The sequence below is a fragment of the Prionailurus viverrinus genome, chromosome B4 (genome assembly GCF_022837055.1).
Source record: "Prionailurus viverrinus isolate Anna chromosome B4, UM_Priviv_1.0, whole genome shotgun sequence".
In the NCBI taxonomy this organism is placed as follows: Eukaryota; Metazoa; Chordata; class Mammalia; order Carnivora; family Felidae; genus Prionailurus; species Prionailurus viverrinus.
In genome coordinates this window covers 120,496,314-120,523,564 of record NC_062567.1, presented here as the reverse complement: position 1 = coordinate 120,523,564, position 27,251 = coordinate 120,496,314, and the positions used below count along the sequence as shown (strand labels likewise).

The following is a 27,251-nucleotide window of genomic DNA, read 5'->3' as shown; positions in this document are numbered from 1 at the left end:
TCAAAGATGTCAGTTTGGGAAGGGAGCTGTTTTTGCTGTTTTGAGCCCTCAGGAACTACAGAAATGCTACCACGGGGAAACAGCGTTTGAGGCCTGAGCTCCATTCCTGAGTTAAGACGTGAGAAAAGACATGCTCAAGATGAGACATAAATGTTGACCAGGATCCGGGACACCTGGGTGGCTCAGTCGGTTAAGCATCTGACTCTTGATTTCAGCTTAGGCCATGACTTCATGGTTCGTGGGTTTGAGCCCCATGTCAGGCTCTGCGCTGGAGCCTGCTTGGGATCCTCTCTCTCTCTCTCTCTCTGTGTCTCATTCTCTCTCCACCCCCCCCCCCCCCCGCCCATCTCATTCTCTCTCTAAATAAATAAATAAAAATTTTTAAAAAGTTGACCAGAACCCTGAGGGATGGTACTTTAACAGCTTTGATAGATTCTGAGGGCCATGAAAATAATAGGGCTCTGTTGACTGAATACAAAGTTACCATCCAGATGGAAAGACCTCCGGAGAAAATAAGACAATTCCCTTCTCTGAATGACTCCCGGCAGTGGAAAGATCCAGAACTTTGGTTAAACCTGATTTTGGTTAAACCTAGGCCCATTTGGGTTTGGGGCCTTGGCTTGTGACAAACAGGAACCACAGAACATGGCAACCTCTCCCCACTTTGCCTTTGCCCTAACATGGTCAGGTGAACACCATCAAATCAGGTACAGACAGGAGCCTTTTTCAGGTAGCCAATAATAATAACTTAAATTTATGATCTCCTTGCTCTGTCTGGGGCTTTGTTAAATGCTTTGCTTACATTATTTCATTATCTTATTTAGTCTTAATAATAATTCCCTGGTTTTCAGATGGGAAAAGTAATGCTCAATACAGTTAAGTAACTTACCAAGGTCATAATATAACTAGTAGGTGACATCATCCCCTTTTGAATTCAGATTTCTCTAACTCCAAAGTCATTCTTACCCACTTCCCTGAGCGCCGGGATTCTCAGCATCAGGAGACCACACTTCTCCATATAATCCAGGAGCTGCTTAGGAAGGACATTCACTTACTGCCTGGCTCTTGCGATTTGAGGAGAGAAACTGATCCCCTAACCTTCTTTCCATAAAAATGTTAAACCTGGGGCACCTGGGTGGCTCAGTCAGTTAAACCTCTGACATCAGCTCAGGTCATAATCTTACAGTTTGTGAGTTCAAGCGCCACATCTGGCCGTCTGCTGTCAGCGCAGAGCCCGCCTCAGATTCTCCGTCCACCTCCTTCTGTCTGTCCCTCTCTTGCTCATGCTTTCTCTCTCTCAAACATAAGTAAACATTTAAAAAAATAAATAAAAATGTGAAACCTAATGGAGAAGCCTGGAATGGATTGAATGCCTCACCATTCTCCATGTTTATCAAGTAAGTTAAATTGATTATTGAAAACCATCCATGGGGACGCCTGGGTGGCTCAGTCGGTTGAGCGTCTGACTTCAGCTCAGGTCACGATCTCGCGGTCTGTGAGTTCGAGCTCCGAGTCAGGCTCTGGGCTGATGGCTCGGAGCCTGGAGCCTGCTTCCGATTCTGTGTCTCCCTCTCTCTCTGCCCCTCCCCTGTTCATGCTCTGTCCCTTTCTGTCTCAAAAGTAAATAAATGTTAAAAAAATTAAAAAAAAAAGAAAACCATCCATGGATGCCTGGCTCTCTGAGAATCGTTAGAGACCTTCTAGTCAATTTCCCCATTTTTACAAATGAATCTCAGATGGTTAAGTGATGTGGCCAAGGTCATGTGGCTAGTAGGGCTGAACTTGTTCTCAAATTCAAAGCCTATTTCAGAACTTGTTTTATCTCCTCTCTTTTAAACTTCTGACCCTGTTTACCATCCCTTTCTTCTTTGAAATGGTCTCTTAGCTCAGTATCTGGCACAGTGGATTTTCATTATTCGAGGATTACTTGCTTCATTTATTTGAGACCTCCAATTCAATTCTTGTGGCACTTTTGCAATCATTCCCAGACATGCACAGAGTGGGGGAAGATTGGAGTTGCCTGATGCACGAGGTCTCAGACTGAACAAGGTGACACTGCCTTCTTATTTCAGCTTCTATACTATAAACAACTATTCTTTTTTTTTTTTTTAATTTTTTTTTCAACGTTTTTATTTATTTTTGGGACAGAGAGAGACAGAGCATGAATGGGGGAGGGGCAGAGAGAGAGGGAGACACAGAATCGGAAACAGGCTCCAGGCTCCGAGCATCAGCCCAGAGCCCGACGCGGGGCTCGAACTCACGGACCTCGAGATCGTGACCTGGCTGAAGTCGGACGCTTAACCGACTGTGCCACCCAGGCGCCCCACAACTATTCTTATTGAAATCTATTTAGATTAGAAACCCGGTTGCCGAATTTTTGCATTTTTGTGTTGATCATTTTCCTGTTTAAAATGCCCCCCTCCCCCCAGCACAGTGGTGAAGTGCCGTCTAGGGTTCCTAAGTGTGAGAAGGCTGTAATGTGTTTATGGAAAAAATGCATGTGTTAGATAAGCTTCGTTCAGGCAGGAGTTATAGTGCTGTCGAGATCAACGTTAATGAATCAGCCGTATATATTAAATAAGATTTCTTTATACAAAAGCCCACACAAAACGAAGTTAGGTGTTATTAGTTGATGAAAATGTGGTGAGAGCTCATGGGACCCTAGTCCTGTATTTTCTTCTGGACCAGTGGCTCTGCGTTCAGAGTTCAGCTCAGAGCTCATGGTGACCTTAAGTAGCACAACTACCACATATAAAGAGAATCAAATGTATTCTACTCTCTACTGATTTCCCTCCCTCCTTTCTGAGGTTTGTTCCCAGTTCTCCCTGGCCTGTTCATCTCACCCCAGAGCTTGTAATGTCTTTCAGACTCAACTTTGGCCCTCTTCCTTGGTTTCTGCCACCCTCCATACCAATAGCCCCCACATTCAGATCTCTGGCACTTTCCGCATGGGGAATGAGGCCCAAGCTCCTGCGTTATGAGTCATGGAACCACAGGATATTGATCACGTGACAGAATATCTACTAAGTTCCAGGGCCCACCCCAAGAGCAAGACCCACATAGCCCATGCCCTCTGGGGAATACGGGGAAGGCAGTGACAAAAGTAACAGTAAACGAGATAGGTGTTCCCAAAGTTAAAACTTGGCTGTCCCGAGGCCGTATAATTAGGAGTTGGAATGTAGATTGGGCAACTAGGTCAGCAGGAAGTAAAGTTTCTGCTGAGAATTAAAGATTGAGCTGGAGTTTACAGCCAAAGAGAATGGGAGTAGTGAAGGAGAGAGGGTGGCCCGTTTAGCTACAGGGCTTTTGTTTTGAGATGTGAATATTTGGGGCCAGAGTCAATTCCTATAGAGAGTAAAGAAGCAACTAACCCCCACCACTGCTAACTAACGACCTCTTCTCCGCCCATCTGCCGTGTGGCGCTCCGACTCTCCTGCCCAAGAACATTTAATGAAAGTCTTAAAACATCAGATTGAAGAGGCGCTGAAAAATGGCAGTTGCAGTTCTGAGGCACCAAATTATTTGTCTTGTAATAATTACCTATGTGGGAAGATCTGGTGTAAAATAAGACTCCAAGGAGAGGGAAGGCTATGCCAGGTGCTGGAGTATCTTGAATGCCGTATTTGGTTGGTGAAATAATTCAGAAACAACGTCGTCTACTTAAAACACTTTTTTGAAGAAGGATCCTAGTTGGCTTAACTAGATATCTCTTCCTTATTTCAAACTAAATGGACAACTCTACCTAAATTGTCTTAGTTTAGTTTACTTAATGAGACCATGACTTGATGAGAATAATTGACAATTTCTTCAAAGATCAAGGATCTTATGAAACCTCAGGTCTCTTGATGGAAGTGGAAGATGGAATAAAATGTGCTGTGTTTACTTTCTAAGTAAACCATGGAAGTTAGTGTGTACGTATGAGACAGAGAGAGAAAATAAATTCTGAAATGTTTACTACATCCAGACAGCACTTCAGAGATGACGTATTTGATTCTTATTACAATATTACAAGATGGATTTGACTGTCCTTATGTTGAATATATATATGGCTCAGAAAGTGGCAATAACTTGCTCAAGTTGCCACACGCTTCTGTCCCTCCCACCCTCCCTCCCTCTCTCTGACTCTGGAGTCCTCTGCATTGGCCCTGCTCTCTGGCCATCGGTGGCGTCTCTATTGGAGGTGGGCCCAGAACCACCAGGCTGACACCTCAACACAATTAGAGGTTCTATCTCCTTCCAACAGGTTCCACAAAAGTTTTCTCTGTGAGTCTCATTGGCTCTGATTAGAACATGGGCCCGTCTCTCAGCCACTGTCTGTGACCAGGGAAATCAGATGCTCTAAATAGCCAGGCCTGGTCACATGCCCAGCTAAGAGTGGTGGAGTCTCCTCCCACTTGAACCTGAGGCTGGGAGGGGAGGAGGCTGCTTTACTGGAAGAATGGGGAAGGGACATGGCACACCCTGGAAAGGTAACTATTAACCAAAGGGACATCATGGTACCCAGGATGTTACTATCTCTTTTTTTTTTAATTTTTTTTTAGTGTTTATTTATTTTTGAGACAGAGAGAGACAGAGCATGAACAGGGGAGGGGCAGAGAGAGAGGGAGACACAGAGTCTGAAACAGGCTCCAGGCTCTGAGCTGTCAGCACAGAGCGCGACGCGGGGCTCGAACTCACGGACCATGAGATCATGACCTGAGCCGAAGTCAGACAACCGCTTAACCGACCGAGCCACCCAGGTGCCCCTGTTACTATCTCTTAAAATTGTATTATCAAATAGCAAATCACCTTTCTTTTTAAATAAGACTTGGTTATGATAATTATCCATTACCCAGTGGTATTATTATTTGTCAGCACCAATATTTGGTACTTTGTACATAGTATTTCACCTAATTCTCCTCTATACCTCCCAAATAGTTACTTATCAGCCTATGTACCAGCGGCACAGACTAGATTTAGAGAGGTTTTCTAAACTGCCAGAGCATTTATTCAGCTAGGAACTTGTAGAGCCAAGTAGTGAACCCTTCTCTGTCCATGTTTGAAGCCTGCTTTTTCCCTCCATCAGCACTTAGCCCGGAAATAATGGTGCATCCTCAGGCAGGGGCTTGCCTGATGTTTTCTTTTCACAAACCCTGCTGGCCATTATAGGGTCTTCTGAGTTTGTGTTGCTTTCAATGCATCAGCAAAAATCTGTCCTAATCTCTGCCCACCTTTCTGTGGAACATAACACTGACTTTGCTTTAATGGCCTTGGATGAGCTACAGCTTCGAAAGGACAGGAGAAACCTAGTTTGGAGCCTGAGGATGATCCACGCTGAGAATGATCCAGATTCTTAAGCGAAAAGTTCTGCCTCGTCCTAGACACTGTGTACCCTGTTAGGAAACAGGTCTGTAGTGCAAAGAACAGTCGCTAGATTTTTAAAAGTCAGGCTCTGTTTGATTTTCATTTGTTTTTACTCTTGAGAACACAGCTCATTCTTAGATGTTTTTCAAAAGGACCTTTTGAACTACTGACTCTCAAAGCATAGTGTATCCCCTGGAAGCTTATTGCAGTCCAGATGCCTGGGCTTTCTCCTCCCCACAGGTTCAGGATCTATGGGGCAGGGTCCAACATATGTATTTTAACCAGCTCCCTATAGCTCTGTTATGTCATAACAGAAGATGCTACAAAAGCAGATCTTATACCTGGCATGGGTTTAAATCCCTAAGGTCAGAAATATCAAATCTAGGGGCACCTGAGTGGCTCAGTCTGTTAAGCGTCCAACTTTGGCTCAGCTCATAATCTCACGGTTCATGAGTTCGAGCCTCATGTCGGACTCTGTGCTGACAGCTCAGAGCCTGGAGCTTGTTTCAGATTCTGTCTGTCTGTCTGTCTGTCTCTCTGCCCCTCCCCCACTCATGCTCTGTCTGTCTCTCTCAAAAATAAAAAAAACATTAAAAAAATAAAAAAAAAGAAATATCAAATCTAGCAAGTGCATGCCCACTAAACAAGGGTCTCAGGCTCACAGTCCATATATTAAATCCACTTTAGACCGCAGATATAATTGCGTTAGTTGACATAATGCAAAACACGATATTGCTTTACTTGAACTTGGATGCCTTTGTTTAGAAAGAGGATGTGCCTTTCAGTTGTCTTGGCTGCCACCCTCCACTGTCCATACCCACTACTCTGCCCATTTACGTTACCCGCTGGGCCCTTGCAGTTAAGTGAATTTCTACTCTGGGTAAACAATTGGAGAGAGAGAAAAGCAGAAAGGCCAAGTGATTTTCCAAAGCGAGAACAAATCTCTGGTGTGGTTGGTGAGTTGAGAGCTTGTATCGTGGCTTAGCCAAATTGCATGAATGTTTCCTATATCAAGAAGTGGAACTTTCTTCTTTTGAATAACTTATGAAACCCCCTGTAGTCTGTGACGGTTCACAGATTCTGGACCTTCCTCCCTCTGCTAATGCTCCTTCTTCCTCTGCTTTACACCTGCCTTTCTGGAGACAAATCTTTCACGCCTGTATTCCAGTGGGCAGCCCATCCCTCGAGTGGAATACACAGAGGAAGAAAAGAAAACCTGGGGGACGGTGTTCAGGACCCTGAAGTCCTTGTATAAAACTCATGCTTGCTATGAGCACAATCACATCTTCCCACTTCTGGAAAAGTACTGTGGCTTCCGCGAAGATAACATTCCCCAGCTGGAAGAGGTTTCTCAATTTCTGCAGAGTAAGTCTACTTCAGGGGCAAAAGTGGGGGGAGCAGGAGGGAAGGGAAAGGGAAGAAAGTAAATCACGGCTAGTACCAGGGTATGTGTGGTGATGCAGGCAGGTTGATGGTCGGAAAAACAAATCTCACTGCTGGGCTCTGCCTCACCACCAGCTTCCACTGTTAATCCACTCTCATCCAAGACAAGGCATCGTGTGTGGGTTTTGCCGTATCCCTGTCCCTGAAAAGCATTTTTTTTCCCATTCTCAAAGTCCCAGGTGCCCAGGCAGAGTTCTCCTCGCAGTTCCCTCTGGGTTATAGATGGCTGCAGTGTGCTTTGTGTACAAAATGTGTTATTTGTGGCAGTACCAAGAGCCCTGAGCTCTAAGTCCATGCCTCTGACTAGTAGGAATCTTGCTTTGACCCCATCTAGTTGGGTGAACCTGCCTCAGTTTGCTCACCTGTCAAATAGAGACCGTCTCGTAGGGAAATTGTGGGAATGAAAAAAGACGTAGTAAGTGAAAACACCCAGCATGGTGCTACATATACAGGGGGTGCTCAGTGAATTTGGGCTGAATTGGAATCTGAGTAACTCTTGGGGGGAAAACATTATTGGGATGCCTGGCCTCTGCACATCATTTCCAAGTGAGGTAAGTATTTTCCTTTCTGCCTGGAGACATTAATTTGGCAAAACCAAGATAAGACCCACCAGCTAACGCATACTAAACACCTAGTATGTGGCAGGTAGAATGAGAGAAAGTAGGAGGACAGACCACAGGTTTACAGAAATGAAGAAGTTTCTATGGCTCTGAGCTGTGTGGAAATGGTATGGCCGGCTCTGGGGCAAGGAGCCAGGGAAATTATGTGGCAGGGAAGGAAGTGGCAGGTGGGATAGACTGGGGATGAGCTAGATGAGCTTTGGGTCCCTTCTATCTAGAGGGTCTCTACTTGCCAGTTGAAGAGGGAAATGAGAGGCCAAGCAGAGTGAATTTCAGCCTGCAGGTCCAAGGAACATAGGCAGATGGACAGCAGGTCCTAAAGGCATGCTCTGGCTAAATATCCATTTTGCCATGACCAATAGTGAGATAATAAAGTGGTAACACTAGCAGCTGGGGAGTTATAGAGAAGTCATTCAGAGAACAGACTTTGGAGACAGACTGACTGTAAATGTAACCTTGAACAAGAAATTAAACTTCTCTGTGTCTCAGCTTTCCCATCTGTAAAGTGGGAATAATACAAGTATCTACCTCGTAGGGTTATTAGGAGGATTAGTTAGTAGATATAAAGTGCTTAGAACAGTATGGCAGGTAGTATATGGTGCTAGCTATCATTACCATCATCATCGTCGTCGTCGTCATCATCATCATCACCATCATCACTGATTATTATTCTCCTTCCAAGTTTGAAACAAATTGGGAGACAGATAATTGGAACCAGAGAGAGGATCAAAATGTCAACTTTATTACTGATAAAAGCTACTTAGAGAATGCGGTGTGGATGTACAAACAAAATGAACTTCCTAATATTTCACCTCTGAATTATGTAAACTTATCTACCAATTCATGGTCAAGTGTATATTCCATTGCATGGCCAAGAGCAGACCAGAATGTGCACCTCTGTGAGCAGACAGGTGAGAAAGGACCAAAGAGGTCACACGGAGAACATTCGTTTTCTCTTCCCAAATGCTCCAATCAGACAAGTCCTTGCTCTTTGGGGGGTGTATATGTGAAGGGCAGTAAAGAAGCTGGAAGTATTCCTTTCATCCTTTTCCCTTCTGGAAGTGGAGTGAAAAGTCCCTTTCAACTCTAAAGACATGAGAAATAGGGAACAAGTGTTTCATCCTAATAAACAAGAATGAAAGCTAAATTTATTAAATGTCTCCAATGTGCTAAGGACTTTATATTTACTAGCTTGTTTGATTCTTGGAATAAAGCTAGTAAACATCTATCTACATTTTGCAGATGAGGAAATGAGGCTCAGAGAAATGAAGTTACTTGATGCAAATCGCCCAGCTACAAAGCGTAGGGACAGAGCTGTGAAGCCAAGTCTACTTGGCATCGGCATCTATTCTCCTAGACAGTTGGGTCTACTGCTCCCTTGCCTAAAGCTTTTCAGGCTCCTCTGCCTCTGCTGTGATGGGCATTGAGTTTTCTTTCTCTTTTGCTTCCCAGCTTGCACTGGATTCCGCCTCCGACCTGTGGCTGGCCTGCTTTCCTCTCGGGATTTCTTGGGTGGCCTGGCCTTCCGAGTCTTCCACTGCACTCAATACATCAGACATGGGTCCAAGCCCATGTACACACCTGAACCGTGAGTATTCTCCTCCTGCTACCAGTATCCAGCCACCGTGAGTGCCATTGATCCCTGCTCCAGGACTGAGGTTTGGGTTCATCGTGGGCTGATCCACAGGACTAGTTTTCTGGATTGTTTGATGGTAGTACAAAGAGAGAGATTCATCTCTTCTGGGGATTTTCTCTGTCCAGATAGACCTTACTGATTGGAGATTTGGGCATCTTATGAATCACATATTCAGATCTTCTCTGGCTGTGGGAATAAGAGGTCACAGTCAACCTCCAAAGGGATTGTAGGAATCAGAGCTATGAAGCTCCAAATGTGAACAGGAGCAAGTGGTGGCCAGGTGATCTCAGCACCTCCTGAATACACATCTGGATGATTCTGATCTTTCTATGTCTAGATGTGTTTGTATGGAGGTAGAGAATGACCTTACTTTGACAGTTAGCCATCTTCTTAATCAAATCAAATAGAACTTATGCAATTTATGCAAAAAGTAGGACACCTGGGGCACCTGGGTGGCTCAGTCAGTTTAGTGTCTGACTTTGGCTCAGGGCATGATCTCACAGTTGGTGGGTTCGAGCCCCATGTTGGGCTTTGTGCTGACAGCTCGGAGCCTGGAGCCTGCTTTGGATTCTGTGTCTCCTTTTCTCTTTGCCCCTCCCCTGCTCATGCTCTGTCTCTGTCTCTGTCTCTCTCAAAAATGAAGTAAAAAAAAATTTTTTTAATAGGACACCCAAAATATTTTTTGCCTGTCCACAAAGTTTATAACTACAAATCAGAAAAGACCTATTTCTAATGGGCCTGGCACATTAAGTGTTAAATAAATGTAAATTTTCTCCTCTGAATGACTTTTGCCCCTCTCTTGAATAAATAAGCAAAGAACAGCACTATTTTTTAAAATTTAACTTTTATTTCTCATGGGGAATAACTGAACACATTGCATTTGCCCATGATGTCACTACCAAGATGCAGACTTGGGTTGGGAAGTGTTTGTGACCTACAGCTCACTCAGGTGTATGGGAGGAGGTCCATGGGAATATTGGCTCTTCTGTTCTGCACCCCACTGAGGATATATCTAAGGCCCTCTGGCGTTTGTTCCCTGATTTGCTCCTTACTTTTCTTTTCCCTTCTTCCTTTTCTCTTGTATCTTGCCTCATTTGATCCCAAGCTTTGCATGCCACTAATGCTTGGGAGTGAGGTCATAAACCTGAATGGCTTACCTCCTTTCTACCTGCCTATTTCTTATGTAGAAAGAATGCATCTGGCTTGACTTATAACCTTCCTCACTTCCAAGCTCTGTCCTTTGTGTCTTTCAGTGACATCTGCCATGAGCTGCTGGGACATGTGCCCTTGTTTTCAGATCGCAGCTTTGCCCAGTTTTCCCAGGTGAGGAGTGAATCTTTTTGGCCTTTTAATTATAGAATGAGATCTGGGATTGCTCAATGAATTGAACATATGGAGGGGTCCTTGTGTCCTCTGCAAGGGTGGAAAGCAGACACAGTTCTGTGATCCCACTAGAGATAGGCCTATGGTCTCATGGAGATGGCTAAATACCCTTTCAGGGACCCCGGCATAGGGTTGATAAATCCCTCATCCTGGGAATTATATATGTGCTGTTGAATTTGCTAATCTCATTCATCCTACCAGGTTTAGCTTAAGAGTCTTTTTGTCCATGAAATCTTGCCTGATCCTCACAGAGAAGTAACCTTACCTTCTTCCAAGTTCTCCTGGTACCTTTCCCCTCCTCTTTAGGGACTTGTCGCTTCCAGGCAGCCATTTTTGTATATGCTTTAATTAGATAAGATAATATTTGCTAAGAATCCAATGCTAGTAGCCCAACTCATAGTTGGCAAAACTAACTAACTAACTAACTAAATAAATAAATAAATAAAGTGCCAAATGTCTTGCCATTATAATCAAAGCTGTAGTCTAGGCCTTGATTCATCTATCACTGTAGTGAGGTTTCTAGATGAGTGACAGGATCCTAGTAATAGCTTCAGGGCACTGAGAGGATAAACTGTGGTTGGGGAGAATTGAGTGATGCACCCACATGTCCCACCCTGACTCTAACCAGCCATGTGACCTGTGTGCCTCAGTCTCCACAAATGTGAACCAATACAAAGCTTTGCCTGCCAATCTTCTTCCTCACAGGGAAGAATAAAGATCAACTGGAATAAAGATCAACTTGAGATCACATACTGCAGCAAATGTGAATTATGGGTTTGTGTGTATTGGGATTGTGTGTAAATTTCATAAGTTTCCCCTCAGCTGGAAGAAATAAATATTTCTATTGTGGATTGAAGAGGCGATCACTTAATACCTGAAACAAACAAACAAGCAAACAAACAAACAAACAAAAAAAGCTGAATTAACTGCCTGCTAGGTAAGGGAGAACTGCACTTGTAAGACACAATCTCTCTAAACAAAGAAAACTATTGCTTTTATGTGGGGTTTTGGGAGCTGTGGTGTTCAGAGATTGTTGGACTTTTGTAAATGGAAGTGTTTGAGGATTAGCTAAACTTTAACTCAAAAGTGTCACCATTGGATTGAGGCTATTGTTGACCAGCTGACCTTCAGAAAAATCGTTCCTGCTGTCAAGTTGTCATTGATTGCTTTGGACAGCTTTAAAACTGGGTTTTGTTCTTATGGCCAAAGAAAAATCAGTTTCTTCCTTAGAACATAGGAACTTTTTATTCTCATTACCAGAAGCTATTCTGCCCAGTCAGAGGCTAAGTGACAATCCTCCATATGCCATTCCCAGAGGAGTGAACAATTACTTGAGTTGATAGATGGATGCTACTGGGCCATCAGTGTCACATGCTCCAACACATAGTCCCAAGGCAGGGTGTCATTTTGAAAGTTCCCTGAGCACATTCTTTTTGGATCTAAAAGGAGGACTTACTTTCCACTTCAATGTAAACACCAGGAGGTCCAGGATCTTTATTGATCTTGTACACTGCCATCCACACAGAAGGCATTCAATAAACATTTTGGAATAAATAAATGCATATAGTAGAGAAGGCAGCATATACCTTTATAGTATCTACACTGTCTGATACAAGACAGGCTGGAGCTCTGATGAGAAGTGGTCCATAGCATTTCAGACTCTCCAGCTATGTATTTACCTGGGTGGCTGTCAAGCACTTCTCTGCAGTTCTCCTGTGGTATCTTCAGGGTACATGACTAAGACACTCCTCTTGTGTTCCATACATGTTCCACTTGAGCTATGGGGGGATAATCACTGAGCTGGAATCAAGGAATGAAGCTTCATACACAACTTACTGTGTGAGTTTGAGTAGATCACCTCCCTTCTCTGTGCCTCAGTTTTCTTATTTGTAAAGTAAATACAAAGAGCCAAGTGATGAAGTAAGGTTTCCCTGCTCTTGAGATCTGTGATTGTATGATGTGTGGCTAGGGAAGACTTGAAAGAATAATCAGGGTCTATCTGAGCCGTTGTGAAGGCATGTTGTCAGCCGTCACCTTCCCGTGGTCAAGTACGAGGTTGGAGCTGAGGGTGAAGGTTGAAGATAGGCAGACCCCAGCCATGCCAGTGACTCTGTTTATCTATAATTACAGGAAATTGGCCTTGCCTCTCTGGGTGCGCCTGACGAGTACATTGAGAAACTGGCCACGGTAAGTCCCCTCTTTCCCTGGCAGGTAGTGGGAGTGCTTTAGACTATAGCCCTCAGATCTTCAAAGCTTTGATCCTCCCCTGAAAGCCACGCCAATTGGGGGAAATATCAGAATGTGCTGACTTACATGAACACAAATGAAATTTCACATTTTGATTTTTCCTTAGTGGTTTGATTTTGAAATCAGCAGCATGCAAATATTTACATGTGATTTTAAACAAAGAATCTTAAACACAAATAGGCTGTAATGACAGCACTTGAGAACCTTTGGGCATAAAGTGTGTGTGGGGGGGAAATAGCTTGGATTCATGGCTTTGAAGAGGAAATATTTACTCTCTACCTTTGCACTGGAGCCAGCGTGAGGATCTTTCCTTTATTAGATAGGAGGTGGAAGTGGGGGTGGGCTTTCCTCTTCTTGTCAAGCACTTCTCCCTCCCCAGTGAATGTGATAACACTCATCCATTGAAGCATGGAATCCATGACTCTGTACAGCAGGGGGTTTTCTTCCTACAGACTTCTTTCCAACTTGAGTGCATCCCTCCCCAGCCTCTGAGTCACATTTCTTATAATTTTCTCAGCCTGGAAGATGAAAAAGAAAGCTTTGTAAAGGTTTTAGAACACGAATGAATGCAAATTTATCATTAAGCTATATCAGTTTAGTAGTTTATTCTCTAGGGTAATAAACAAACTTAACTAGTAACCCATCCTTAATTCTCCAAGACCATGACTGTCTCCAGCAGCTAACTGGGACCTGGGTTCCTCTTGGCCCTGGTCAGTAGGGTTATGCCAGAATTCCAGGACCATCTTTCCCAGGCCAGGCATCTAGGACATGTTGGGCTTGGCTATTTGGAGAGGATAGGTGCAGTGGTTGGCAGTACGTCAGAAACCGACCCCCCAAGTTTTAGCACAATGATGGGATACCCCCTCAATGATTTTACTACTACTGATCTCCTACCTCCCATGGCTGATGGGATTGTTGGCAAGTCTGACCAACTAAAGGGAACATCTCACTGTAGTCATGCCACAGAGAAGAAAGCGAAAGGGGTTGAGGAGTTCCTGTCCAATAGACTTACTGTTGGGGGTATCTTCTTTGGGCTTCCTCAGTACTCCCTCACTGCTTCCCAACACATCTTGCATTCAGCCAACTCTTGATTCAGCCAGTGACTGGATAGGGTGGGACATAGGACACAGATAAGCGACCCCAGGTCATGGTGATTCAGAGAAGAGACCTGCACAAACTCCCACCTGGGAAGTCCTGTCTTTAGCCCTGGGGCATTTGCTGCTTTTCCCCTCCTTGGGGTATGCTCTGAACTTGACTTTCCATTCCAGATTTATTGGTTTACTGTGGAGTTTGGCCTCTGCAAACAAGGAGACTCCATAAAGGCATATGGTGCTGGGCTCCTATCATCCTTTGGTGAATTACAGGTAAGACTCCACTTATATCCATTTTGAGATTCAATCCAGGGGTTAATCCTCAAGTGATTGGTACCTTAACACCTGTGTTTACATTGGTATGTAAACCCCAGGAGGTCCAGGATCTTTATCCATCTTGTACACTGCCATCCACACAGAAGTCATCCAATAAACATTTTGGAATAAATGCATATAGTAGAGAAGGCAGTGTATACCTTTATAGTATCTACACTGTGTCTGATACCAGACAGGCTGGAGCTCTGATGAGAAGTGGTCCATAGTATTTCAGACTCTCCAGCTACATATTGACCTGGATGGCTGTCAAACACTTCTCTGCAGTTCTCCTGTGGATACATGATTTCTTCAGGGCACATGATTAAGGCGCTCCTCTTGTATCCTCAAGTGATTGGTGCCTTAGCAGCTATGATTTGTTCATGACTTTGGGTATTAGATGTAAACTTGAACTGCAAGTACACGGGTCTCCAGGACAGAGGGGCCTCCCGATCCCAAGGCTGAATTGTGCACACAGATGTATGGAAATACATGCCAAAAAATGTGGTGGGCTCTCATATCCTCTATTGATCATCTCACATGAAAATGGCTAGTGTGAATTCCTCCTTTCTACCTTGACTACAGATTTTAGATGGGCTTTGAAGGGTAGGATCTTCTATATGCAAAATGACTCAGTTCACTGCATTTGGGCTGGGGTGTGGAAGGAATCAGGGTGAGATGACAGAAGGTATACAGACAACCTGACCCTGATTTAACCGTGAAAATTTTCTACTCGGGGCCCACAGTACTGCTTGTCGGGCGAGCCGAAGCTCCTCCCCCTGGAGCTGGAGAAGACAGCCGTCCAGGAGTACACTGTCACAGAGTTCCAGCCCCTCTATTACGTGGCTGAGAGTTTTAATGATGCCAAGGAGAAAGTGAGGTGAGGTGGTGACTAAGGTGGGTCAGTGGCTCTTGGGGCCTCCTGATTTGTCTGGTGCCGCTGATCTGTGGGTGGTTGGCCAGAAGAGTGGATTCCAGTGCTTACAACAACAGTGTGCAGCAGACGGAGTCTCCCCACCTTTGTCCCTTTCACTCTCCGTTTTGGAGAGGTTCCTTAGTGGGACCCCATTTCACAGCTAATTGTCTGGATATGCTGACCCCTGCAGAAACTCTGCCACTGGATCCTTGCTTGAATGTAGCCACCAAGTCCAGGTACTGAACTCTTCTGTGTACATAGTAGCCACAGAAGGCCCCCAACAAATCATTCCAGAAATCTTCTAACCTGGGGGAATCCCTTGTTCACTTTATTCTCCCAACACCTACATCATTCACTTGCTCAACTCCTTCAAGTCTTTTTGACCTTTTTGACCCTTTGACCTTTTGATCTTTTAACCTTCTCTGTGTGTCTTTCTCTAACCAATTTACTTTGTTTGCTTGTTTGTTTGTTTGTTTGTTTGAGAGAGAAGGTGTGCAAGTGGAGGAGAGCGGCAGAGAGAGACAGAGAGAGAGAGAGAGAAAATCTTAGGCAGGCTTGATCCCAGAGTTGTGGGATCTGAGCCAAAATCAAGAGTCAGACATTCAACTGATTGAGCCACCCAGGCACCTCGTAACAAACTTATTTAAAATTCTCACACAGGGGCACCTGGGTGGCTCAGTTGCTTAAACCTCTGATTTGAACTCAGGTCATGATCTCACGGTTTGTGAGTTCAAGCCCTGCGTTGGGCTCTGTGCTGACAGCTCAGAGCCTGGAGCCTGCTTCAGATTCTGTGTCTCCCTCTCTTTCTGCCCCTCCCCTGCTCTCTCTCTCTCTGTCTCTCTCAAAATGAATAAAGTTAAAATTTTTTTTTTAAACTGGACTCTGTTGTTTTCTTTTCACTGTCCTTCCTTCATAGAAATGGGAAAGGAGAGAGGGACAGATATGTCTGCTTCCCAAGAAGATTCCTTTGCCATATTTGCAAAATCAAAAGTCTTTTTTGGTACACATTGGCATGGCTAGAAGCCTTGATTTATGTGACATCAGATTTCCTTCAGGAGGGAGACCCCTATGTGGCTCTCACCTAAGACCTTTATGGGCAATTCTTGGACCAAGTGACTTATTAAGAAAGCCTCTTGGGTGGGGGGGGGAAGGGGCTGGGTGGTTCAGTCAGTTAAGCATCCAACTTTAGCTCAGGTCATGATCTCACTGTCCGTGGGTTCAAGGTCTGCATCTTGGGCTCTGTGCTGACAGCTCAGAGCCTGGAGCCTGCTTCAGATTCTGTGTCTCCCTCTCTCTCTGCCCCTCCCCTGCTCATGCTCTGTCTCTCTCTGTCTCAAAAATAAATAAAAACATTAAAAAAAATTTTTTTAAAGAAAGCCTCTGGGGGCACCAGGGTGGCTTAGTTGGTTAACCAACTGACTTTGGCTCAGGTCATGGTCTCATGGTTCGTGGGTTGGAGCCCCACTTCGGACTCTGGGCTGACATCTCAGAGCCTGGAACCTGCTTCAGATTCTGTGTCTCCTTCTCTCTCTGCCCCTCCCCTGCTTGTGCTCTCTCTCTCTCTCTCAAAAATAAATAAACATTAAAAAACATTCTTTTAAATCCCTACCCAGCCCCACTTCACATCCTTACCCCTTTCTGCAGTTTGTTTTTCTGCCTACCACTTGCTAATGTTTAATACACCAAATAATTTAAGCTTCATTTCCATAGGAATTTTTGTCCTTTCTGTTTTCCTGATCTTTCCCCTGGCTCTAGAACAGTGCCTGATACATGGTGAACATGCAATAAGTAATAGGCAAATGCATCTGTCTCAGAGGCAATTCAGCAAGAGGCTGACGGTGATGGAAAGGTAGCAAGACTCAGGCTCAGCCTTCTGAGCTGACCGCCCTGTCTATAATCTGCTTGAGTGTCTCTCCTCCCAGCAGGAGACAGGCTGGGCAGAGGCCTCCCTGGACATGGCTATCCTGATACTCATTGTTTGTTACCACCTCTTGTTTTATATTTGATGAGTGGGGGGTGATAGACATAGATACAGAAGTTTCTGGGATCCTATGAAGCTGAGTGTGCAGCTTCCACTGCGTTGAACTTAGATGATAGATGGTAAAACGTTGGCTCCTGGGTCCGCATGGTTTGGCCTAAGATGACTCCCTTCCTCCTATCTCTCCAGGGCCTTCAGGTTTTTTCAGTTACTCCTTTCTAGTTATTTCTTAAATCTCCACCCCTCCCTGGGAGCCTAGCCTTCCCTTAGCCCCTACAGGCTATACTCTGCCATTTTTGGGACCTTTTGGGAGTTATGGATTTCAGTGGATTAGTGCATTACCCCACTTGGATAATAATAATGATAATAATAATAATAATAAGCAGGTTAGATGTCTAATATCTATTATGTACCAAACCCTGTTCTAAGTGCTTTTCATGTATTAATTTATTCAAGCTTCAAATAAAACTACAAAGTTTGAGGGTGGGGGTTAGAAGCACAGAGGTGATTAGTAACTCACCCAGGGTCATACAGCTAGTAAGGGACTGACCCAGGGTTTGGATTCAGGTGTGGGGCTCAGAACCAGTACTCATAACCATTCTGTCAAACCAGGGTCACATTTAAATGGGTCCCTCCTGGTGGTGACTTTCTAACCCAGGAAGTGATCTGCTCCAGACCAGCAGGAAGAGCTTGCCAGAACCTGGGTTTCTCAGGCCTTTGAAATCCCACCCATTTTGTCAGTGCCCTCCGCCCAGAGGAGACACCCACAAAAACTCCATTCTGTTGAGAGGTGACTCGGGGTCAAAGGGAATGCTGAAGAACAGGGTTCAGAGAAGGAAGGGATGTCCTCAGAGCATCCCAGCTAAGAGAAATCAACTTTGACCATCTTCAGTGTCAAGAGTCAAGCTCTAGGCAGAAAGAAACAATGCCGAGTGTGGTCACGTGCCCATTCTCTCTGTCTGTCTGTCTGTCTCTCTTTCTCTCACTCACTATGTATCAGGCACAGTTCTCTGGCTAGAGGCGGGATGGCCCCAAGACTGACTGCCTCACTGAAGCATTTCTAGTGGTGTGGAGGCAGATTGCCCAGAGCAAAGATGAGGTAAACTATGTAAGAGGGACGAGGTGCAGAGCAGGCCACATCACAGATATGCGCTCTATGCATCATGTCACCAGCAGGGCTAAGAAAGCTCTCTTCAGAGAAATAGAGGTGGAGAGACATACTTAACCACTTGTTCCTCTTGAGTCCCCGGTCGCTGATGAAAGAGAACAGCTATCGCACATGTAGCACTTACTCTATTTTATAACAGCGTTGGCCACGACCCTCTGAGGTAGCACTGCTCTCGTTCCAGTTTTATAGAGGAATGAGGACACCAAGGTGCAGCCCACAAGGGCTGTCACTAGCAGAGGCAGGATTTGAGTCCAGGCGGCCTGGCTCTGGAACTTGGGTTTCCAGCCACTATAATCTACCGCTCTTGCCAAACTTGGAAAACCCACTAGTTTCCCTTAGAGTTTGTCTTGTTGGGATGGCAGCTTTGACTCTTACCAGCAGCCAACTTAGAAGTATCATTTGTGATGCCGTTGCAATCTATAGGCCATTTTTGGAGTATCTTGTTCATTACATCGCTTGAAGTTCTTCATAAGGCCCTCCTGGTACTTTCCCAGATCCAGGAGTAATGCATCAAGAAGGCAAAGCAGTGAAGGGCACAGGCCAAAATCAGACTACCTGGGTCCCTTCTCAGCTGCACGACTTATTGCCAGTGTGACCTTGGTATTCACTGAAACTTCCCAAGCCTCAGTTTTCTCATCGGTAAAATAGGGATAGAAATAGTACCTTCCTCCTAAGGTTTTCATGAAGACTAAATTAGGAATGATAGCTGTAAAGCGTATACAACAATTGGGATTTCATATAGTTCTTGGTACATGGGAGGCACTCAATCCATGTTAAATTTCACTAATAGCATGGTGTTTTCTTCCACTCTTGAGAGAGGTGCTTCCCTTTCTGCATTGTTTGTCAAGCATCTCGGAGCTTATTTCATTCTATAGCATTCTTTGGCTAGATTTACTTACTCTTTTGATTTTATTTAATGGCAAGAATTTTGGCCTCAATGTATTCTGTGCTTTTACCATAAGCTACCTCTGTCTTTTTGGAGGTAGGTAACTAAATAAACATGTGCCTACGTGTGTTTGTATATACACCTCGGCACATACACAGCACACAAAGGCTGCCCAACAGGGTCCCACTAAAACTCCATTTCCCTTCTCAGTCTGCTTTCTAAAGCCCCGGTTCTAGTAAGATTGAAGTGAAATGCCACTGAGAAATCTTTTAGAATGATTTGTCCCCAAATGGTGCCCTTCACTGAGCTCTGTGGATTCGGTTTCAGGAATTTTGCTGCTACAATCCCACGGCCCTTCTCAGTTCGTTATGATCCATACACCCAAAGGATTGAGGTCTTGGACAATACCCAGCAACTTAAGATTTTGGCTGACTCCATCAACAGTAAGTAACTTACACCTCAAGAGGCTACTCCGTTTGCTAGAAATAGAGAGTTGGATTTTCTTACCTTCACCATAGGAACAATAAGAAATTTATTAAATATTGAATTAGGGAGAAACGTATCTCCAGGTAAGCTATTTGTTTGTTGAATGAGGAAAACTTGGCAAAAAGGCCACAGTTGCCTTGAGTGTCTTTTCTCCTTTGACTTTCCTAGATTCCACCCTACCTCCTCCCATCATAACATCCTGGCTTGTCACTGCCGTTTTCCTCTTCCTCCTTTGCCTCTCCACTCTGTTTCCTCTAAGTGTCCAATGCATATTTCTATGCCTGGGCTTTCAACCCCTACAAGACAGATTCTCACTATTTTAATAGCCATCTACTAGCTCATCTGTGGGCCTTCTACCCTTCCAGGACAATGACGATATCATAACAGTTGCTCATAAAAATGTCACAGTGTTACATTGTTCTTCACTGGACTCCCTCTCCAGTGCTTCAGGCTCCCCTCCAGCGACACTGGCCAGCTTTTAGTTCCCACACTTCCTCCTGGCTTCTGGCCTTTGCTCATGCAGTTCTTTATGTTTAAAATATTCTCATTCCCGCTCTCATTTAGAAGTCCCCAACTCTAGCTCATCTTTTAAGTCTTTCATAGACATCTCTTCTTGTAGGAAGACCTGTCCGGGTGTCCTTCCTATGTCTTGGCATCCACACAGATCCCTCTCTCAGAGCATGTATCACTATATTGTTTTGTAATTATTTACTTGTCTGACTCCCCAGCAAGACATGAGCAGAAGGCCAGGTTGGGTTCACTGTCAAATCCCTAGGGGTTAGCCCTAGTCCTAAAAAAGTATATCAGGTGCTCAAGAGTTGTCAAATGGATGGATGAAACTACTGAAGGGGTGAGCAGCCTAAACAGAGGAATTCTAGACCAGGTGGAGGTTCCTACCTTATGTAACGCTAACAAAGGCCAAAAATGCAGGTAGGCTTGAAGTATCCCTCTAATACCCTACTGATTTGCCTGAGGCCACATCCAGTAGTAGAGCTGTCCCTGGCCATTATAGTCATTCTTCATTAGGTATGGCCACCTGTGACCAGACATTTTGAAAAAGTTCAAGGTTGATTCCCCACCCCTGCCCCATAGACTCCATTTTGGATACTCAGCTGGAATAGATCTGTTCACCAAAAAGGCCAGCCAACTGCTCCAGAGGCTGGGATGTAAGACAGAGGGGTCAGCCCATAACTTTTTTTGTCTCTCTTTTTTACCTTTAAAAGGCAAGAGTAACTTTGTTTTTAAGAGAATTTTTTAAATCACAGAATAACAGATTTAGGAATTGAAGGGTCCTTAGAGCAATGTGACTATGTAAGACTCCATCACCTCTCTATACTTGTTTCCTCAGGATCTAGGAGAGCAAGGCTTGTCCATCTTCAAGATTCTTTCCACTTCTCTGAAGTGTCTATGTTCCTGTGGCCTCTTGGCATGTGAGAACATGGCATGAATGGGAGTGGACTCCATCATAGTCCAGTGGTCTAGCAATCTAGGCTGAGTTATCTGCTCAAACCAAGCATTCTCATGCCTCAGAATGAGTACATCAGAATCATTGGAGAGCTGGTTAAAAATGAACAGTCCTGAGTCATAACCCCAAACTAAGTTTGCTAAATTTGTGGTAAGGCTGAGAAGTTTGTATTTGTAATAAGGCCCTAGGTGATGTTGACACAGGAGGTTTGTGTGAACCACATTTTTAGGTTTCATGGCTTAGATCCTTGCAAGCATGTATAGATGTCCCTATAAAAGAAAAAGAAAGAAAACTAACTTTTTCTATGGAAAGGTGAAGCTAACTACATTAAAACTTGTAAGTCCCTATGCTATAACTGCCCAAATACTATCACCATAAAACTATTCTGTAAGCTCCTTGAAGGTTGGGGTGGTGCCCAGAATATCCATACATCCCACGCATCCTCTAACATGTTGTACATTGTAGACATTTAAAGGGTATTTTCTTAAGATATGAGTGGCTTTTTTTTTTAATTTGTAGGTGAAGTTGGAATCCTTTGTAGTGCCCTTCAGAAAATAAAGTGAAGCCATGGACAAAACCTGTCAACTGAGAATCTGTTGATGGAAATCCAGCTACTTTCATTTCATCTGAAAAAGTCTGAAAAGCAAACCTTAATTTGAATTGATAGCCTTAAATCCTTTTTTGGAACAAGATGGAGAACAAACAAATAAATCAAAATAAGTTGAAATGACAGTGTATTAAGACACACCCAAAAGCCTAATCTTTTGGGGTCCTCTTTGATTTAAAGATGGTAATCCCACACCCTCAATTCAGTTAAAATCAATAGTATGTCACATTTCATCAGTTAATTAAAATTTGGGACCTGATTTATTCAAGCTTCTATATGTCACTCGATGTAAAACACAAGCCTGTCATTAGAATTGAATTTGTTGATTTAATCTAAATCTTAACCTACGCAAGTAATTTTTTATTTCAGTGAACTATGATTCTAATATTGCTGTGTTTTACCCATGTAGATTTCCTTTAATTCAAGAGCCCATTAAAATACTTATAAAGGTTGAAGTTCATAGCATAATATCTTATATTTTATTGTAATCGTACATACTACTGTGGAAAGTAGAAGTTCTCACCTGACTCCCACAACTTTGAATCTCATCTTCCAGTTAATTGTCAAGTCTGTTTTGGGAGATATTTTGCAGACATGTGTGATGCGACAGATGTTGACTGAAGGCCTGGCTGGTAGATATTCAGTAAATATTCATTCAAAGAATAAGGGAATACATTATTAACTAGCAAATCCTCAACAAAAATGAGAATTTTAGTTATGTTTAAAAAAAGTCTAGTGGTTATAAAATTTTGCAGTTTCAACTTCATTCTTGGATTGAAATATTCCTCTCCATTCCCCTAGAAATACATTAACTGGATAATCTTGTGACATGAAAAAATGATCAGTCAAAGGTTTCCAACCCATTACAGGAGTGCATTGTGATAATCGATGTTATGTCTGGATAGTCAACAGATTTTGACTTCTTATTGCTTGTGCATTTTGCACAAACACATGAAGATCCAGGAAATGGTGGGGAAAATAACAGTGTCTTTAAAGCTATGCTTTGAAATTCTCAATCACTTTAACACTTTATTTTGGAAATAGTTCAGTGTTAAAGAACTTGCATAATATTTCTTCACATGTGATTCTCAGGCCAGCTGTATCATCATCAATGATAAATCCTGGGCACATCCCAGCTCTATCAGACTAGAATCTCTGGGTATGGGGCCACTGAGACCTGCATTTTTAAGTACCCCAGCTGATTTTTTTTATGCCCAGCCAAATCTATCAGGTACGTTAAATTTGAGAAAACCTGACTTCTGGTGGCCAGTTCTGCCACTTATCAATTATGTCACTTTGTATAATTCACTTTGGATCTTGGTTTTACTTGAACAATGAAGGAGTTTAACTGGAGGAATCAAGGTTTCTTCCAGCCTGGAAATACAATTCAAATGCTACCATGTGTCTATAAACAGATGTCCCTGATTCACCAATAGTGTGTAATAATACCAGCCCAAGTATGCTACCAGGCGGGAAGAGCGATTTGGTCTGATTGTGTCTGAGACCTCATTGCTTTGGAGTTGGGTTTTCATGTCTGTATTTAGTTCCTCATGGCTCTGTAGAACCCACTGACAAACGCTGATTCTAAAAGTGACAGTGTTCTTTTTTTCTGTTTCTTTAGGCCCCAAATACTCTGCAAAGGGACTTTTTTTTGTAAATGTTTCTTTACACTAAATGTAAATCCGAGAATCTCTTGATTTGGGAACTAAAATGTTTTATAGTACTTTAGACTGGGTGTTTTATTTTATAGTGATTTTTAGTCTTACTGAAAGTAGTTTTGTGCGTTTGAAGTTAAATCTTAGGTTTAGGTTGCAATTTTGCAGGAAGAAATTACATACTGAAAGATGATCTTTAAGTGTTTAGTAATGTGTTACTCAGCACTTAGCTCTTTTTATCTGGATGTAAAAGCCCAACCTACAGCAATGGATTCAACATGTTTTCATGGGTTAGTATTATTATCTGCCTAATAATTAATAAATGAGCTGTTTTTTTAAAAAAAAAACAATAGTAATGCTTTACTGATAGCTATCCTGTTGTATCCAAAAAAGAGAGATAAATGTAAGAACATTACAAATTTTTATTAGTGTTCAATAAGTTTCTAACAGGATGAATCTAAATTTCAATTATAGGTTCCTAAGTTATATAGTTTAACTGTATCAAATAATCTACCACTAAAATGTCAACTTCATAAAAATGTGAACCTTGCCTATCTTCACCTTTAAAAGCCTTAGCATGTAATACATAGTAGGTGCTTAATAATCTTTAAAAAAATTCTGAGTGAATTGAATCACAGGGAGTGTAGCGAAGATTGTCTCTCACACATAAGCTATTTTTCAAGAAAAACTTGGGAAACAACTAGATCTGCAATTTTCCTTTGTAAATTCTGTTGAAAATGTTGCATCTTAATCTAAATTATGACCTTACTTTAAAAATATATGTATGAGCCCTGTAGACTAGATTATGGCTAGGTAGTTTGTATTTATACTGCTTTGATAATAACTGACATATGAAAGTGCTTAATAAATGTTTGTTAATTAATAAAGGAAGCAAAATGGCATTAATGAAATGTCTCAGTTATCCACGGTGGGGCTGAAATGGTCAGAGAGCAACGAATGGCTTACCTAACAGCTGCAAAAAATTACAGAGGAGGCAAAATAGGAAAGGCTATAAATATGGACTCCGCAAAGGGAAGAGAAAAAAAGTGATCAAAGCTTCTTCTCTTCAGTAGAGTGTGTACCCACCTCCCTGCCCCCACACAATATCCCTGCCCTCTAATAGCTTTCTTGTGCAGTTTCAAAAACTATAAACAGTAGTAGATTTGTTACGTACTAGTAACGGCTCTAACAGTTTGTGTGCTGTGAATTTTCTCATTTATAATCTTAAGTTCTGCTAGTTCCAAGATACAGGTTACCTTCTCATATATATTAAGCTTAAAGAATAAGCTCAGAGAGATAAGCAATAGCAGAGAAGACTGAATCTAACCCTCCAGCGTATATATACAACTCTTCTTACAATATAATTCATAGTTGTTCAGGGTTGCTCTTCAACAGTACTTCTTTTGTATGTTTCTTGCATTTTGTTTGTTTTATGACAGCAATCTCTAAATAATAGAACATTAACGGAAAAAAAGACAAGAAGATGTACCTCCCTGAGATATGGATAGACTTCTTACGTCTCTTAGTAGATGATGTTGCTGCAGAAAGCGTAGCACCCGCTTATTTTCCAGTTTGCCCAAATGGATAAAAAAATAAATGATTATAGCTTGAACTGCAGCCTTTATTTTTTTCTCAGACCATTCTTTGGAAAAAGGTGATGCCAAAAGAAAGTAAGTGTATCAGTATCCCTTATTGAAATTATAAAAATTGGTGCATACTTTGATGTTTATGATTTATTCTTCCCAGAAGTGAATTAAGGAATATCTACTTAAAAAGAAAGAGACTTCGTCTTCCCTGAGATGTCTTTATTCCTAAAGGTTCTCAAAGAAATGTCAGTTGCATCCTGTCCTTTTTTGCAATAACCTTGCAAGTGGAGATGTTTGTGTGGCAAAGGGCTGATTTCTACTATTCCTTGTGAGTGGTCAAGGGAGAGTGGTGTTTGGACTTAGAAAAGAGGGTTAGTAATGTATCTTTGTTTGTGTCGTTGAGTTTTTCCCTTATGTCTCTCCCTTCAAAAGTGTGGGTTTCTTTGAGAAGTCACTTATCCAGTCACACACACACACACACACACACATGCACACATCATCCCTTTGACCTCTAAGAGGACATAAGATGATTTGGGAATGAGTTGAGGGCTCTGGCAACAAGGATAGAGAGGCTGGCCTTTCCCATAAACCTCTACTGACCCTGTTTGAGAATAATGCAGTTTGAAGCCATTCTTTAGAAGGCCTTCCGCGATTGGCACCACCCAGAAGTAGAGAATCAGCCTGGAACAACAGCATTACTTGCAAAGGGTAACTGTTGGACCATGAAGGCTTTTAAGCTCCTCCAGGGTCCTAATACTTCTCTCCACCACCATCCCTGATGCTGTGGTGCCCGAAAAGCTCTGTTTCCTTGACCTAACAAAAAGTCAGACTTGGGAGTAAGGAAGGAGAAAACAGAATCTTTCCAAAACTTTCAATTCCCTGGATGTCCTTGGGAAAGCCAGAGATACAAGAGGCTCCCTGCCGAGTCTCTCTTGGGAAAAAGAAAGTTTCCTACAGTGGAGGGCAGTCTGGGACTAAACAATCATGGTTTTATGACTTGACTCCTCGGAAGACAGTGTGCTGAGGCTGGAGAGCAATGAGAGGATAAGACCATTTGAGCCTTTCAGAGCAGAGTTTCTCAGCATTGTAGACAGTTCCCATGACCAGCAAGGTGTTGTGGGCACAGAGGGGAGTGGTAAAACCCCAAAGCCTATCCTTTTATAGAACAAAAGTCAGAATGGCGTAAGGCCATGAAGAAGTTAGTACCCAGACCATGAAACACGATTCTGATGATTTTCTCTGCTCACTGCAGACTTTGAATATATTTTGGCTGAGTAACGGAAAGACAGAATAGATAAGTGTGATATTTATTCCCTTGGTAGTAATGACCAGTTTTTTGCACTTTATACAGAGGAAAGCCAGGTGATTTCCTTTCTTTTCTTTTTTCTTTCTTTTTTTTTTTTTTTTTTTTTTTTGTGATGCACTCCCACATGATACTGTTTGAAATGGAAGGAGTAACATGTCTCAGTAACACTGCTCTGGAGATCCTGATTCAAATGCCATGTTTTCCATCAAGCTGAACCTCTCCCTGAGCCTCAGTTTCCTCCTCTGTAATATGGGGAAGATGCATGCCTACCTCACAAGATTGTCACAAAGATCAAGCAGCATATTGTGTGTATAGAAGCCTCTCAATTACTTTCAGCTGCATCTAGCAATTTTAAATGTTTATTATTCTGTTACAAAGCACAAATGAGCTCCCATAAGAATTGGTTATTACTTGTTTTTTGGTCGTCTTGGCCCAGCAACATGATCTCAGATGGCCCCTCTTTCAAAAGAAAGAAAGAAAGAAAGAAAGAAAGAAAGAAAGAAAGAAAAAAGACAGTTGTTGGAGTGTCCTACATAAAGAGTCTGTCTTCCACTTGAGAAAGAGTTTGACCAAAGCAGAATTTAAACCTTTCAACACAGCCCAAATCTAGATGTACACATAAATTAATGTTGTGAGCAATAAAAAGGAAATTTGCATCAATTTGAAGTTAAAATTGTATCATGAAAAAGACAACTTTGGAGATTGAAATGGAAATGTCCTGTTTGAAGCTAAAGGCAATAAAACTCCAGTTCACACCTTCATTTCTGACATTAACACACCATTAGGCATTTCCCTTCTTCCTGAGCCCTACCATTATCAGTAAAGTTTTGAATCATAATATCCAGAAAGCCAGCATTTGCTCTGCTGTTAAGGACACTATTTTTCAGCAGAAAATATCATGTGTGCTCATTTTATGAAATAGCTAACATAAACAAGATTGATTTAAAAACCAATCATTCTCCATACATGTTGTTTTGCTGAGGAACTAATATATGAAAACATGGCTTCACTTTGCTGCCTAATTTTAAGGTCACCTTAGGAAATGAGGTTTGGGAAGGTATTTGTCTTTCCGGAGGCAGGAAGTGAATACCAACTTTAAAAATTAAAGTCGTTGGAACTGTGG

At 42.7% G+C, this 27,251-nt stretch overlaps 1 protein-coding gene across 1 annotated transcript in view; it reads left to right on the top strand.

Annotated features, from left to right (window-relative positions):
- PAH (phenylalanine hydroxylase) overlaps positions 1-21,546 on the top strand; it is a 71,768-nt gene extending 50,222 nt beyond the window's left edge. Inside the window, exons 6-13 of the mRNA XM_047867073.1 lie at positions 6,512-6,708; positions 8,859-8,994; positions 10,296-10,365; positions 12,556-12,612; positions 13,941-14,036; positions 14,822-14,955; positions 19,351-19,466; positions 21,494-21,546. Of these exons, the coding sequence (XP_047723029.1) occupies positions 6,512-6,708; positions 8,859-8,994; positions 10,296-10,365; positions 12,556-12,612; positions 13,941-14,036; positions 14,822-14,955; positions 19,351-19,466; positions 21,494-21,537 (850 nt within the window). The 3' untranslated portion in view covers positions 21,538-21,546. The remainder of the gene's footprint in view (positions 1-6,511; positions 6,709-8,858; positions 8,995-10,295; positions 10,366-12,555; positions 12,613-13,940; positions 14,037-14,821; positions 14,956-19,350; positions 19,467-21,493) is intronic.
- Positions 21,547-27,251: the final 5,705 nt, after the last annotated feature.